The sequence below is a fragment of the Pristis pectinata genome, chromosome 1 (genome assembly GCF_009764475.1).
Source record: "Pristis pectinata isolate sPriPec2 chromosome 1, sPriPec2.1.pri, whole genome shotgun sequence".
NCBI lineage: Eukaryota > Metazoa > Chordata > Chondrichthyes > Rhinopristiformes > Pristidae > Pristis > Pristis pectinata.
Genome location: NC_067405.1, coordinates 115,739,951 through 115,757,220, shown reverse-complemented (window position 1 = coordinate 115,757,220; position 17,270 = coordinate 115,739,951). Strand labels below are relative to the sequence as shown.

At 40.9% G+C, this 17,270-nt stretch overlaps 1 protein-coding gene across 1 annotated transcript in view; it reads left to right on the top strand.

Moving 5' to 3' along the window:
- Nucleotides 1-17,270, top strand: part of frmd6 (FERM domain containing 6) — a 108,891-nt gene that overhangs the window by 52,493 nt on the left and 39,128 nt on the right. Inside the window, exons 4-6 of the mRNA XM_052025443.1 lie at nucleotides 9,397-9,476; nucleotides 10,307-10,383; nucleotides 12,218-12,404. Of these exons, the coding sequence (XP_051881403.1) occupies nucleotides 9,397-9,476; nucleotides 10,307-10,383; nucleotides 12,218-12,404 (344 nt within the window). The remainder of the gene's footprint in view (nucleotides 1-9,396; nucleotides 9,477-10,306; nucleotides 10,384-12,217; nucleotides 12,405-17,270) is intronic.

Genomic DNA, 17,270 nt, shown 5'->3' with positions numbered 1-17,270 from the left:
GGAGATTGGATTTAAATGCTGATAGTGGTGTGTTTGAATCATTGAGGATACTGTTCAGGTATGGTTCATTTCTGTTCCTAATGTAAATAATTTGTTCAGGTCACATTTTCAGACACTTTGCAAACAGATGGATAATGTTGCAAAGTGCAAGAATTCAGCTCTGTATTGTGTGGCTGCCGTGACAACCTTGTATAACTTAGTTCCTTTACTTGGCTGTATTGGGAACTCGTACAAAGAAGATTGCATTATGGTAAAAGAAGCATGCAGTTGAGAATTTTGAATTTTTAATCCTTTGTATATTAAATTTTATAGTAATTAGAGTTGGGGTGCTGTCCTGTCTGCAATATGGTGATTATGATGCTTGAAAAATTGTGTGCATCAGACTGTCAAGACAGGCTGCACTGTTAAATAAGAAAGGTTACATTTATGTAGCTAATTGGAAAACTAAATTGCAGGATCTTTTACATGTGCAAATTAAATTCTAGGCAGATTCATTTTTCAGAACAATGTTTCACTGGTGTAAAGGATATGGGCCAAGCCACTTTTATACTCTACACAGTTTCAATGGCATGCCAATGCATTTATTTAAGATAGTTTATAAAGAAAGTTGTGATCGTGTTCAATTTTTATACAGCCATACGGGTTATCCTCATTCTTTCCTGTCAGAGCATTGAGTTTTGGCAATGAAGCAAGAAAAATCAGGTGAGGAAGGTAACTGAGGCCAATAATTTTCCTTCCATTAATCTAAATGGAAGACAATCAGGCAGGCTTTGTTGGGACTCTGAGGATCTTCCACTTGACTTTCCTCTTTGTGCTCTGTCCAGGCAAATGAACTTCATGAAATAAGGCTTCAAATATACATTGGACAGGAGTCTCCAAAAACAAACTGTGAATAAAAAATACCATGCAAGAATGGAACGCTGATATCATTCACATGATCTGATCAGTGGGAAAATCAGATTAGTAATTATGTAAACATGCTTAACAGTTTCCCATCAACCATGATTCAGTATTGAAGCAAATCATTTTGAACTCGTGATTAAACATCATCATCTGCTTCTTTGATTTCAAAAGTATCTAAACAATTGGGATATTTGGAGTTTGCCAAGTTCATTACTTATTACTATGCCAATTTTTCTGCCATCCAAGCAGAATTCAGAGGAAAGAACTGTATTTATGTGGTCTCTCAGAAATCGTTAAGGATTTTTACCTTGGATTGAATTATTCTGAAGCGTATTGAAAGTTATAAAGGCAAACAAAAAAATAATTAATAAAAGATTAACAATTAACAATAAGTACAAATAAAACTAATAATGTTTGAAAAAGAAATGAAAGAAAATGAGTGGCAACAAACCATTGCTAACATAAGCTTATGAAGAGTGGAATAGGAAAGATTTTTGTCAAAGTGCTGAAATTATTTTAATTTTTTTTTCAAAATATTAAAACTCCTTTTTAAAAAATATTTAGTGCAACTTTGGTAAGGCCTCGTGCATCGTGTTTGCATACAAGGTTCAGATCACCCACCACACGGGGGGGGGGGGAAAAAAATCTTTCAAGATGAAATGACTCCCAAACTGAAGGTGAAAAATATTAGAACCAAAAATTGGGTCAAAAAAGATTTAGTTATTTTAAGCACAATCCCAAGGACAGCTCACTCAGTACTCTTCTTTCCCTACATTAACTTATTCTATCAAAATTCCTGTACCAAGGACCAATTGTTTTCTGCACGCTAGCTACCCTCAGGGTTCACTTTAACTACCCACAGCTTTGACTTTGCTTGTGTTCCTTTTGTCTGGCCCTCTATCAAGAGCCATTGAAATGCTGAGATACGACATGTATTTCTTTCTGTGGTCCACCTTGTTTGTCATTCCTTGTTGGAGTAGAGGTTTGAGGTATGCCTTCCCTTTCTGAATTCATATTGCCTGCTGGTACCAGCCTGATGATGCACAGATCATACTTGTAATTATTCCCATCATTGTAGTATCCATTCGTTTGTTAACCACATGCCCCTGTATCTGAGAGCTCGCTGTTTATATTATGATATGTCCCTTTTAAGGGCTGGCTGCTGAGAAGACAGCTGCTATGCTAAATACTGCCAGCTGTGAAAACCTCCAATAGATTTTTAGAGTGTTGTAATTGTAATGGAATTGACACAACATAGTGTTACACAGGGAATCCTGACATTGCTGTTCTGTGTTTTCTGAACATTTCAATTGAAGAATGTGATCTTTATGATAGTAAAATAATTTCTAGTCTGGTGAGTGCGGTTATTGAAAATATTTACTCATTTGTTCTCATTCTGCATTTCATTTTCTACTTGATGTTTTTCGCATCTTTTCTGACTAGCCTCTTGCTCTGTGGTATTAAAAGATTTTATACTTTGCCTCCACTCAAGTCATTTTCTATTTCTGTTTTGCTTTTTCCCCTTTGAACATCCTTTTACTGCATTTGTGGATCTTAAATTAGTCCCAGTGAAGACTTTGCACCATCTCCTCACAGGATTTCCACAGGTTGTTTTCCTCATTAGCTCACTCTTTTCACTTCTTCGTTACTTTTCTTGTATGTCTGTTATGGAGCCTGTTAGTTTTGGGTAAATATTCTTCCTGTTTGCTCACATTTAAGCCTTAAAAGCTATTCCACTGGTCCTGTACTGAACTGGTGTGAAGAATTTCCCCCAATTTATTTGCTATGGTTGTTCCTGGTCTGGGGTATTTCAGTCTCCCAAATCACATCAAAAGTTATAATTCCCTGTTTTGTTTTCCCAGGCTTGCCAGAACCTTTATTTCTTGTCAATTTGCTGGTACATTCTTGCTCAAGAAGAACATTGCCGTCTGTGGTTTCTTTGGCACATTGGATGAAGAAGCAGTCATGCATTAAATCTATTAGCTCTGCCCAAAGCATTGTGCATGATAAACCAGCCTTATTACTAAACACACACTGTGGAGTGAGCAGAGGTACTAGGGTAGCTCACAGGGCAGTGAAGAGAGGCTTGGGGTGTGGGGGAGGGTCAGAGCAACAGTCAGGTTGAGCAATGGGAAACTCAAGGGTAGGGGCAGGGCATTAGGGTGAGAATGAGAAACATAGAACAGTACAGCACAGAACAGACCCTTTGGCCCACAATGTTGTGCTGACATAGCTATTCCCTCCTACTTACAGAATGTCCATATCCCTCTATTTTCCTCTCATCCAAGCCCCTCTTAAAAGCCCCCAATGAATTTGTCTCCACCACCCTATCAGGCAACACCTTTTATAAGCCGCCTTAACCACCCTATCTACCTGTGCAGCCACTTTCAGTGAGTCATGGACTTGCACCCCAAGGGCTCTCTGCTCTTAAACACTTAAGGGTCTTGCCCTTAAGAGTGTACTGCCTCTTGGCATTAGTCCTACCAAGGTGCAACACCTCACATTTATCCAGGTTAAACTCCATCTGCCATTTCTCTATCCACATATGCAACTGATCTATATCACGCTGTATCCATCGCCAGTCTTCTACACTATTCACAACTCCTCCAATCTTGGTATCGTCTGCAAACTTGTTAACCCATCCATCAAGGAAGGGCATCTCAACTGGAAGCTTGGGATCACGATTCATCGGTGGTGGCAGCAGAGATGGGGTTTTGTTGGTGTAGTCCAGCCATGAATAAACTCCCATTTGCAGACCTTTGATGATCCAAGAGCATGCAAGCCTCTCAACACGTGATACAGTTCCCAGGGAGGAAACATTCCATACTATGAATCTTGTTCTCATTTCCATCCTTGGGATTTGATTAGAATTTTGCCATGCTCTTACTATACTCAATTAATGGTATTTCCACTATGCTAATTGTTATGGTCCTGCCATGTTATTTCTAACATTCTTATCATGTATCTGTATTGTACTGTGGGTATGTCTTCCTTCAGCTTCTGTTTTTACTTGTATCTCGCCACAAGTTCATGTGACTTCCTGAGTTTCTGGGTCCAAGGAGACATTATCCAGCTCTGTACTTCTGGTTGTCATAAAAGGTTTCCTACCTTCCTTCCTTCCTTCCTTACTTTTATGAATGTTCATCCAATCAGTATTCCTAAGTCTTTAGGGTAGAAGTTTATTTTCAGAAATAACCAGTAAATTGGCCTCACAATCTCCTCTTCTCTAATTCAGTTCCATTGGTTTCAGTGGGAATGAATATTGTGCAGGAGTGCCAGAGGGTACCAATATTAGAGGGTCATTTAATGCAGAAACCAAAGATGAATGCCTGTTCCCTTATTTTTTGCAGCACTCTACACTCAATGCATCAGAGTTTAGAAGGATGAGGGGGGATCTCATTGGAACCTACCAAATATTGAAAGGCCTGGATAGAGTGGACATGGAGAGGATGTTTCCAGCAGTGGGAGAGTTTAGGACCAGAGGGAACAGCCTCAGAATAGAAATACATCCCTTTAGAAAAGAGATGAGGAGGAATTTCTTTAGTCAGAGGGTGGTAAATCTGTGGAATTCATTGCCACAGACAGCTGTGGAGGCCAAGTCATTTGGTATATTTAAAGTAGAGGTTGATAAGTTCTTGATTAGCAAGGGTGTAAAAGGTTACGAGGAGAAGGAAGGAGAGTGGAGTTGAGAGGGAAAAATAAATCAGTCATGATCGAATGGCTGAGCAGACGATGGGCTGAATGGCCTAATTCTGCTCCTATGTCTTATGATCTCATGGATCAAACTGCAATCCATGAAGTCTGATACCACCTGCTGATATTTTTTGACCTGGGTTTAGCTTTGACCAGAAGCATTTTCAAACAGCACTTTTAAGTACAATTTTCTCTTCAGGAAAATTCCCTATTCAGAAGTTGCTGAACGTTGTGACAACGGCAATATACCACTTGTAAAATATAGGCTCCAAATTAATCCAACACTTTGGATAGGAACAAGAAGAGTAGAAAAGGAACCCCTCTCAAGAGAATTTGGGATCGGACTTAAAATTGGATGTTATTTTGTAAGTCTTGGTGTTGAAACTGCAGCAATGAATGGGACAATCAAATGAAAAAGAGTTAGAGCATTAAGAAAAAATAATTTGAACAAACTTGGAATCAAAGGTTCTGCATTTGTATAATATATTTTATGACAACTGTGATTCAAACTACTTTGCAATGAAGGAAGTGTTTGTGAGGTGTGGTCACTAGGTTATTGTAAGAAATGAGACAATTCATTTCCATCTGCAAAGTCCCATAAAATACTGTGGAATAAAAGGTCAAATAATTTGTTTCTAGATTACGCTGAGGGGTAAATATTGCCTCAACACCAGGAGAGCTCCTCTGCTCTTCTTTGAAAGGCAGTGTGGGAGCTTTTCCCATTTCAAAACCTGCAGCTAATTGAAAACAAGCAATACATCTAAAATTATGATTTCACTGAGTAAACCACTGTAGAATTGCAAGCATTTTATATTGTAGTCTCTGATTTGTTAATATTGTTTTATTAGCAAAGCATTGGCTTACCCATTGAAATTAAACTCAAGCCACATTTAGAGGGTGGAAAGGGCCAGACAGGCAGAATGAAGAGCAAATTAGAGGACAAATTATTCTTCATGTTAATCGTGTGTTACAATTGCTTTGGTATTCTGGTATCTAATCTCTCGACCATCTTCTGGGTGAGACGGTGGGTTGTTTCGGGAAAGGAACTTGAGAGGAGGAAAGAATTTTTACATTAAAACAGGAGAACATTCCATCAATTAAAATTAAAGATTATAATACCTTAGGTTGATTTTAATATTAAAAAGCCATTGAAGACTGCTAAAATGTTGAGTACTATAAAAGTTGAGGATAGCACATCATCCATTTGATTATCATTACCCACAGCATATTGCTCAAGAAATTTAATTTTCAAGATAAATATAGAATAAAATGGTGAGTTCACACCAAACATATTGAAGCATTTAAAAAGAAAACACATGCTGAAGGCTGGAACAAAAAAAGTACACGAGTTGAGAATTGCCTCAAGTGCTGGACAATTTCTGCCAGCTTTACAAAAACGGGGCCAGCCTCAACCCTTCCCCTGAGTGCCTGAAATTGTTGTTTTTATATTGCAAAAACAAAAGCAAGTGGTCCCAGTAAGCAATTATGTGGCCCATGAACCCTGATAATGGGATAGTTTATGTTTACAGTGGCTTTCCATTTTCAAACCTGTCAGCAATTGATGATAAATATTCCACTCATCCCGTATGAAGCATCCAACAAGGATGTCAGCTTAATTGGGGAAATTACAAAAAGAAATCCTTTGCAGAAAAATTAAAAAGCATTAACAATTGCAATTAAATGATAGAACTGAAAGTGAAACGAAGGAAGCCCAGAATGAAAAATGTTTTGCTGGACATAAATGTCACTGGTTAAGAAATACTGTTAATGACAGTATCACAAAGAAAAACTTGTTTCTGACCTGGAGAGGAAGCTCATCCAATTTATTTGGTGCACGTAACTATATAATGTACAGCTTTTTCGTTATAATTGAAAATCAGTTTGAATCCTGGACCCTTGACATCATCAGTGAACATTCAACCCTCAAAATCCTGAGTGTCAACTTTGACCAGGAACCCAACTGAACTCGCCACATTAAATTGGTGTAGGTCAGAGCCCCTGACACCCCAAATCCTTTTCACCATGTAGAAGACATAAGTACATGATGGAATATTCTCTATTTGCCTGGATGAATGCAGCTTCAACAACACTCAAAGCTTGACACCATTAGGGACAAAGCTGCCCAGTTGATTGGCATCCCATAGACTACCCTAAACATTCATTCCCTCCACCATAGCTACAAAATGCACTGCATTTACTTGCTTAAGTGACTGACAGCATCTCCCAATCTCTACCACCAAGAATGCTGAGGGTAGTGCATGCATGTGAATACTGCCATTGCAGCTGCCATCTTTAAGCTGCTTATGGCTGCTGGTCTAAATCATGGAACTCCTTACCCAACAGCATTGTTGGAGTAACCTTCACAGGACGTTGGATGGGATCATTGACCTTTTTATTATTCCTGTCTCATGGTGTTTTGTCCTTATTCCTTGTGAGAGGATGTTCATGAATGCATGCATATTGGATTCTCAGGTGGACATCATTGCATAACATATTGAATATACTGTATGATAGGGCTTCATTACTTTGATTTAATATTAATTGTAATAAACTAGTAAAGCAAAGGCAACTTGGGGAGGATATTTGGTTGGAGGACAGCAGTTCCTCTGCAGGATGAGATGAAGTCATAGTGCAGTGTTGGGAGATCAAAACTGTTGTGTTACAGAATCACCCCTGGTAGTAGGGTGCATTTGCAAGATGACGACTTTCCATTGGGGGCAGTTTCCATTTAAAGTCATGAACATGAGAATCTGCATTGATGATAAAGTGATGCAAAGTTGTGGCAGAAGTATAAGCATGAGAAGTAGAATTTTGTTGATGGAACTGTATCAATTCATGATATTTGAGATATTGAGGTGATGGGTGTAAATTGCATGGGAACCTGTTACATACTTTGAAAGCAGTGTTTTTGTAATTAACCTGAGAGAAGTGGGACAATGATCCTGCCAACCTGAATTTAGCATTAACACGCAAACAGGCAAGCCTAATCCTTGAACATTAAACCTTATTTAAATTAGACAGGTAAACTGAGGATGCCAGCTAGTAAGGCAGCTGTTGACTGAAGAACATATCAGATTGCATTGGCCTTCAGTAATCCCTGGGGGAAGAAATCAAGTGGACTACGTAGTGTGGGGAAGGGGTGGATTTGGTTTTGAGCTGCTAATCGAGGGAGCATTCCTACTCCCCGTGGCTCCACAGGAATTAGGGTAACTTGTAACTTGCCTTTCATCGCGGCAACTGAAGAATCTTGGGTGGAGAAGGCTTGGTATGATTCACTTTGAAAAGATGCCCTTAAGGAGAGAACTGCTGAGGACACAAATAATGGGTCTCATTACTTCAGCAATGTGATGGGGGAAAAAAAAGGGGCATCACTTTCTGCCTTGATGTCCCTACATGAATAGGGTTTGTGGGATTAATTATGTCACAAAATTATGTATTACAATGACCAAGTTATTTGACTTTACATGGCACTGCCTGTATGGAAGCCTTACCGTGCTCTGAGTCAATCAAATTTGATTGATTTTAAATAGTGTTTACACTCTGACCTTTTGTACAATGATGAAAGCAGTACACAGTGCTGACAGCTTTAGCACTGTCTTGTTGCTAATGATTCAAATTTTCATGAAATTAAATTATTTTTGGAATTCTAAGATTAAAAGATAAATTATGAACTATGATAAGTGTTTAGGGATCTTTTGGATCTTAAAAGTTCTCTGTGTAGCAATTTATTTGCAGCTGCTGTGTGTGGACAGGGTGTGGGGGTGTGTATATCAGTAACTTCGTGGAATTCAACATTATAATTAACTAACTTTGAATTTACTCAAAGATGTTTTTTTTCCATTGACGTGTTGTACAACATTGTGGAAAAAATTACCTCTTTCCCAAGTCATGAGACTTTCCTTTATTTTCTGGCCAAATACTGCCTACCCAATAGATTGACCTCCATGCTGAGTTAAGGGCAAAAACACATCGAGAGCTCTCTCAGAAAGCACAGATGTGAGAATGCATATTGCTCCAGAGTATCTAAAAGACCACCTACTTATTGTTTCCATCTGATGTGATCCCAAACTGCTTAGACTGAAGGAAAGCCAAGGTTGACCAATCTCATTGTTTTTCTTGTGATTTTCATTTACTTCACAATCTCTGAAGCTTCTGCTTGCCTTCAATTCTAGTCATTATCATCCAGAATCTAAGTGCTTTTCTGCTGGCTGCCAAGCCTTCAACCACCAAGCTACTGAACTCTGAAATTCCTGGCATTAAGTAGCCCCTCTCTTTAGGAAGACAAAGGATCTTCGACCTGAAACAGACCATTATCTCTGTTTCACTTTCCACAGATGATGCCTGACCTGCCAAGTGTTTTCAGCACTGTATTAATGATTTGATATTGAGGGCTCTCAATCATATTTACAATCATATTTATTGAGGTATTATGGTAGTGCAGAGGGGGAATTTCCCATCCATTTCAAATAAGTTTGGATTTTTCAAAGAACCATCCTTAATATATGAAGGAAGCTGATAGACTGAGGATCTTTCCATGAATATGTTTAATGAATGGTGGGATCTGGACTATCATTTTGATGTATTAATTTATGGAATGTTCTCATCATTTTAAAGAAAAGGAAAATACCATCTCTGTGGATTTTAAATTTAAATTTGGAATTAAAATACAGAGAAACATTAATCTCAGGTCAATGCTGTCAGCGAAGGTTAAAATTTGACGCAAACTAGCAATTTTTTTTTGTCGTTTGACCTTCCATGATTGGGGTTAATGGTTTTTTTTATTTTCTCTCCCTGACACAGATAATGAACATGTTTATATGGAGCTGATGCAGAAACTCTACAAATATTGTCCAAAGGAATGGAAGAAGGAAGTAAGCAAAGTGAGTTTGAATGCACCAGAATTGTTACCTGTTTTTCAGTACAGCCCAAACTCCTAATGTTGGTCTAGCCATGTTTTTATTTGTACACATGCAAAGGTGACATTTTGTGTGGAATAATAGGTGACTGAATATGCACTACAAAACGATAACTGTTGAAGATGATTGCTGATGACATACACAGGGAAAGGGAAGTTTGAGTGGTTTATGAATATCACCTGATAAAATTGTCATAGTTGTCTTCCATTATACAGGCTGATTTACAGAGTTGTACATTAAACTAGTATAATGCATGAAGTTGATGCATTCACAGAACTCTCAATTGTCCAATTTGTGTGTGACACTTTTAGAATGAACCTGGTACAGTTTCTTATACTAGGAGGAGGAAAGGACACATGTAGAGACCTTGGTGGTGGTGGGATATACTGCGGTGAGAAAACACAAAGCTGCTGCAAAAGACACATATCAGCCTGTCTGAATTCTAACTTTCATTACATGCAATCCATAATATTTGATCTGAATGAATACCAGTTGCAGGAATTCAGATCAGATGGAATTTGACCACAAAGCAAGCTAACAGCAAATTTAGATGTTGGTTTTCGCTACACCCAGTTGACTTAATTGATCAAGTTCCATAACCCTGTTTTTAGATGTGATTGTTTACTCTAGTTAAGATGACATGGAAATAATATTTTGTAATTAAAACAATGAATTCTCCTGTGTTTGTTTGTTTTGGTTTCATGTATAAGAATATAGCGGGCACATGATGTGAAACTCTGTTGAAAATATCCTTGGACTCCTGTCATCAATTAATTTTTCTTTCCTTTCTGCAGGGCATTGACCAGTTTGGTCCACCAATGATTATTCACTTCAGGGTACAGTACTACGTGGAGAATGGGAGATTAATTGGGTGAGATTAATGTGACCGAAGAATTTTATTAGCATTAGCTCAGATGATATGCTAATAATAATTTTTGGGGATGCACATATTTGTGAAGGAGTTTTGGTCAAATTTCAGTGTCTATAAATATTCAGTAATGAAATATTTTACGGTTGTGCGCAGATGTTCTCATTGTGTCAGTGAATTCATTCGAGTCTTTAGTCCAGGCTGAAGTCAAACTGTTTCGTCACTTATTTTTAACCAATTTTGCACTATTGTTTTAATCTATACAATTCTCATGGATATAGGGGTAGAGCAAAAATCAGAAATTACAGAAAAGAGTTCTGTCTTGTATAATGTCCCATTTTTGTTCTGAACCTCTCATGAATCATCTCATTAATGTATTTTTCACTGCCTGTGCTAATGCCACTCCTCACAATGCCTTTAAAATGGAAAACCTTACAAAAACACTTCAAGCATCAAGAAATAGGAGCAGGAGTGGGGCATCTAGCCCTTGAAGCCTTCTCTGCCACTCACCAAAATCGTGGCCTATCTTCTACCTCTGCTCCATTGTTCATTGCTGTCATCGTTATAGATTCCTGCACTTTGTCTACATCTGATGTTAGCCCAGTGTTCTACAGCAGGTCCTATTGGTAGAGTATCTTAGTTTTGTGCATGTTGAGTGGAAAGCCAACCCTTAAAAATAAGTGTGGGTCCACTGCTAAGTATTCTGTGAGCCTGGAACAAACTCAGGACTAACTAACCAGCTTACTTGTCTCTCCATCCGTCATCTGAAATCTTACTCCCTCCATTACTGGTACACATTGGTGGCAATGTGCATCATCCATGAAATGCAGTGTGGTTACTGGTGCGCATTGGTGGCAATGTGCATCATCCATAGAATACGCCGTGGTTACTCACAAATGTTGCTCTGGTGCCTCTCAAATACTCTAACCTCTAGCAATGAGCAATTCAAGGGAAATCTACCACACCTGCAGGTTCCTCTGTGCCAAACACTGTGCTGATTTCTGGTACTGAGTTTAAAACCTAGAAATCTCCCCCGAATTTCAGTGCGGTGGGTAATTTTAAGTCTATGACTATAGCAGTTCTGGAAAGTGGGGGGCAATGAGGGATGAGCAAAAATGTTGGCCTTGGCAGTGTTGCCCCCATCCAGTAAAAAGAAAAAAAACATGGAGTTCAAATTTGGTGTTAAAGACGTGGGGTGGGGCAATTTACCAGAAGGAATTTTGAGTGTTGGAAAGATAACTGTGAGGTAGGAGTCAAAGGAAGATGTTGGAGAGGGTTGTTGGGTTGGAAAAGGTTACTAAGAGGGACCGGACAATGGAAAACATTTAAATACAAGAATGTGTTGGGGAATGTGAGCCAAAGTCAGTCGGCAGAAGAAATGTGATGAGGGTGGGGTGTGACGCGAGACGAATTTGTGCACGTGCGCTGATGCATACGGAAGCTGAGCAAGACTCTTCAGGTGCGGAGATGTCACCGGTATTAATGAGCTTCTGAGGAGCGGATGGGAGGAGGTAAGAGTGGGGGATATGTGGATAATAAAATGAAAATGGGTGTTCTGTTTGGTAGACAGGTCAGAAATTCAGCCCAGGTTTAAACATCACCTTCAGTTGTGTAAACTTGAGATGTGGCTAGGGTTAGGGATAAAATTAGTGGCATGGAGATTAGGGACCAATGGTAAATGCTCCAGTCTCCCCAATGTTTAGCTGGAAGGGCTTACCAACTGTCCAAATAAAAAGAGGGAGTAAAACATTCAGAAGTGTTATGGGAAGGCAAAACTTAAAAGCAAAGACAACTACATTATGTTTTTGATTCTAATCTACTATATTTCCTTTTGCAGTGACAGAGCAGCTAGATACTATTATTACTGGCATTTACGGAAACAGGTTCTTCAATCCCAGTGCATGCTACATGAAGAGGCCTACTTTCTACTTGCTGCCTATGCATTACAAGCAGACCTTGGCAACTACAAAAGGCACAAACATTATGGAAAATACTTTGAGCCAGAAGCTTACTTTCCTCCTTGGGTATGAACTTCTTAAAATTTTTATCTCTTTATACATAAGCATGTGAGCCAAAACTCCAGTGTAAACTTGGAAGCTCGAACTGGGGTGAGCTTAAGAATTTGGAACATAAACAAGATTCTTCACTGTTCTTTGAAACCTCCGCGTTCCATTCAAAATTCCCCTGAAATCTGGGGAGGGTTTAATATAAACTTGTAACTGGATACAGCTGTACAAATGATAGTAGTGGGTTAACCTTCACCGCTTACACCCTGGAGTAGGGGCCTCAGAGGAATTGTGTATTTGAGCCTTAACCGAGCTGGAAAACTGAAAAAAAGTATATGGGGCTTGTAAAAAGTGATGTTCTCTCCCTCCATTCAGTGACTTGAGGAACTGACTATTACTTGCTCAGGGACCACAGTTGCCTCTCCCCTGTTTGTGGAGACGTCTGAAGTGAGTGGAGATATGCAGTAAGCATCTCCCATCATTGACCTTGTGATCATTTTATAGAATTGTCAGGTTTATGTGTGTTTTTAATTGCTGGATTTTCATGTTTTATTGTGTTAGGTTACTGGAAGCAATTCATGGACTTAAAGGCTACAGTGCCCTAAAATGGGCACGAGAATTGCAATGGTTGATTGGGGTGTGTCCTGCTGTGGAATGCAGACAGAGAATTAACTTTGTGCTGCCTACTAAATATCGCTTTGCCAGTGGTTCTGTCCAGAACATTCCAAGTTATTAACAAGTATCACGAACAACAAGGGTCCTAGCACCAATCCCTGCAGTATACCGATGGTCACAGACCTCTAATCAGAAAAGCATCAATCCACCACTACCCTCTGCCTCCTATCACCAAACCAACTTTGGATCCAATCAGCCAGCTCACCTTGGATCCCATCTGCCTTAACCTTCTGGACCTGCCTACCTTGCAGGACCTTGTCAAATGCCTTACTGACATCCTTTAGACAATGCCTATCACCCTGCCTTTGTCAGTCTTAATTACTTCCTCAGAAAAGCTCAGTCGAATTAGTGAGACAGGACTTTTCCTGCACAAAGCCATGCTGACTATCCCTAATCAGCCCCTGCCTTTCAAATGTGCATAAATCCTATCCCTCAGAATTTTCGCCAGGAATTTCCCTACCACTGACACAAGGCTCACAGGCCTTTTGTTACCTGGTTTATCCCTGACGCTCTTCTTAAATAAAGGAATGACGTCAGCTATCTTCCAGTCTTCTGGCACTTCACCTGTGGCTAACAAAGTTGCAAAGATTTCTGTCAAGGCCCCAGCTATCTCCTCCCTTGCTTGCCATAGCATCCTGTGATAGATCTCACCTGGCCTTGGGGATTTATCAACCCTTATGCATTCCATGATATCTAACATTTTTTCCCCCTTCTTAATACTGACCTGCTCCAGAATATCAATATACCCCTCCCTGAATTCTCTATCTTCCATATCCTTCTGCTTGGTGAATACAGATCAGAAATAATCATTTTGGATCTCACCCGCATTGCCTGGCTCCATTCATAGATTGCCCCTTTGGTGCCTAAAGGGGCCCACTCTTTCCCTGACTACCCTCCTTGCTCCTGATATACTTATAGAATGTCTTGGGATTCTCGTTAACTTACTAGCCAAGGATATGTCATGGCACCTTTTTGCCCTCCTAATTTCTTTTTGAAGTTCTCTCCTACACACACTATATTCCTCAACAGACTCCCTTGATCCCAGTTGCCTATACCTGCTAAGTTTCCTTGATTTCCCTGATAAAACCAACATCCTTTGTCATCTGAGGTTTCCTAATTTTTGCCAATCTTTACCTTTCAGCAAACATGCTGGCCCTAAACTTGTACTAACCCTTTTAAAAGACTCTCACTTGTCAGCTGTTGTTTTACCTACAGGCATCTACTCTCATCAGGTCCTCTCTAATGCTGTTGAAATCAGCCTTTCCCCAATTCAAGATCTTAATCTGAGGATCAATCTGATCCCTTTCCAAAACTATCTTGAAACTTTGAGAACCATGACCATTATTCTCTAAGTGCTTCCCCACTGACTCTTCCACTACCTACCCAGTTTAATTTTCTAGGATAAGGTCAAATACTGCCCCATCTCTGGTAGGTCTGTCAACATATTCACGTCAAAAACTCTCTTGAATGCACTTAACAAATTCAATCCCATCTAAGTTCCTTGACTAAGGCAATCCCTATCAATATTGGGAAAATCTCACACTACTATAACCCTATTGCACTTCTGCAATTTGTTTACCTATCTGTTCCTCTAATTCTGAATGACTATTGAGAGACCTATAGTATAACCCCAGCAAAGTGACTGCCCCTCTCCTATTTCTAAGTTCTATCCTAATGGCCTCATTGGATGATTCATCCAGGCTGTCCTCTCTAAGAACTGCAATTATGTTCTCCTTTTATCAGTAGTGTGACTACCCCCACATCCCCCTCTGTCACATCTGAAACTTCAGAATTGCCCCAGAACTTTAAGACGCCAGTCCTGTCCTTCCCTCAACCATGTTTCTGTGATTGCAATAATATCAGAATTCCCAGTGCTGATCCATGCTCTGAGCTTATCTGACTTGCCTTTTGAGGCTCCTTGCGTTAGTGTAAATGCAGTTGAGGCTGCCAGCAATCCCATGATCCCTAACCTGCCTCTGTCTGCTCTGCCCACAGGACTTGCTGCTTGATTTATCCTCTACATTTGAGTAAGACTCCCCACCAGCTGCACTGCTCCTACTCTCCCCATCCCCTACCAAATTAGTTTTCCCTCCTGAGCATGTGCAAACCTGCCTGCAAAGGATATTGATCCCCTTCCGGTTTAAATGTGTTCCTTCCTCCTTGAACATGTCCCACCTGCCTCAGAAGTACCTCTAAAGATACTTGGATCATTAGGTTAGTTTCCAGCCCTAGTCTTTAGAGATCCTGGGCCTGGAAACTAACCTGAACTGGTCAACCTCCCAGAGAAAGAGCAGAGGAGAAATGGATTGAATTGTTACAAACCCACTCCCCAAATGGTCCAAACCAAGTCTTAAAAAAACTAAAAGAATTTTTAAAATCTCAATTAGGCCTAGTAAATTAGGCTTAGAAAGATTAGGGTCACACGTTCCCTATTAATTGGACTCTGACTAGGAACCCATTCCCAAAAAAAATCTTCCCCCTCACCTGACATACACTCCTACACGTTCACACCCAGTCCCAGACAGAACCCACCCCACCCCCCCCACCCCCCTCCGTAGACCAGCTCACATGTATCACCGCCGCCCCCACCCCCCCCCCCCCCCCCCCCAATCCCACATACGTCCCTATACATTTATGCTGGGGTTCCTCCTGCACCAACTGTTCAGCCACATGTCCATGTCCTCCCTTGCCTGCAGACACATTCAGTAGCCCCATGGGTCCAATTGTAACCAAGTGTTGCAGTGAATGCCATATGCACCACTAGCGTCAGCCACAGCCCCATTCCCTACACCCCCATCGTTCACCTAGGAGCAAGATTGATCACTCGGGACTCGTACTTTATTCCTTATATAGACACTTGTACGCTTGGCCCTGCTGTGGTGCCTGCAACCACATCCTCCTTTTGTATGCACTGCCAGCCATTCAAGCAGAGCAGATGCACTGCCCAATCGTGTTGGATGACAGTTGCTGACAGGCTTCCTCTCTCCTGCAGGGGAAGGATGTGCACAATGGCACAAAAAAAAACAACTGCTGGAGGAATTCAGCGGGTCAGGCAGCATCCGTGGAGGCAAAGGGATAGTCGATGTTTCGGGATGAGACGCTGCATCAGCTGCTTGTTCCAAATCCCAGCATCTGTAATCTCTTGTGTCTCCATGTGCACAACGGAGGCAGCAGCAACTAAGCAGAGGGTTAGGAATGCCTGCATGTCCTGGCCCCTGTGAGGGGACAGTGCTGGCCATTGTAGGAAGGCCAGTTGCTCAGACTGTGGACAGTGGTAGGCTGGAAACGTTCATGGTGATGATCCTCGTACCTAACTCTCCTACCATCACACCTTCCCCTCGGGCCATATTCTTCTCTATTTTACCAGGTGCAAATGATGTGAACATTTCCCTGCGTCTCCCCTACCCCGTCTCTACACAACTGCACCCATATCCTTTATTTATTTCAGACACCCTAGAAGCATAGCTTGGCCAGTACAGGAGAGCCAGCACTGGGCACTCCGTGCAGTTTGGGGCATTATCTTTTCGGCTGCTGAATCCATTCACATATTCGTGGTCCCCACCACGATGCCTCATGTGATGGCTGATGTTGCAGTCTCGCAGGCAGCTGCCACTCGGTGCCGAGCCAAAGAAGCTGGACCTGCTACCGTGTGGATTACAAAGCTCAGATAGGTTTGCTATAATCCAGTGGATTGCTAGGTTGGCAGAACCACTGCTCTGAGGCAGTAGAGGTGGCTCCGTGGAACACAAAACTCCTGCGCTGCTTCAGGAAGACAACGTTCATACTCTTGCTGCTGCCGTTCGATCAATGCCAGCCGGCCTGGAAGGCTGCTGCTCAGAGAGTGGTCCAGAGCTGGAGCTGCTCGCGATTATGCTCCAAGGCCACTTGCGCTCTTCTCCACGGGGGAAGCATGGGGTAAAAACAGCAGGACATGCAAAAGCCAATGGAAGGCAGGCACAAAGGGAATATAGCAGGGTGATTAGTTGAGTGGAACTTGGGATGAATTCATTTGTAAATTTCATTCAGAATGTTTATCTTCGAGTGACTTTTCTTAAAGTGTTCAAACACTTAATGTGATGGTTAGTGTCAAAGGAAAAGAACACTCTGTCACTGTTGATGAACAAGGAATTACTGCGATTTCCGGATGCGTTCTTCTCGGACAGAGTGAACAGAAAGGGTCTGTCTTGGGTACTATGTCTCTTCCCTTTC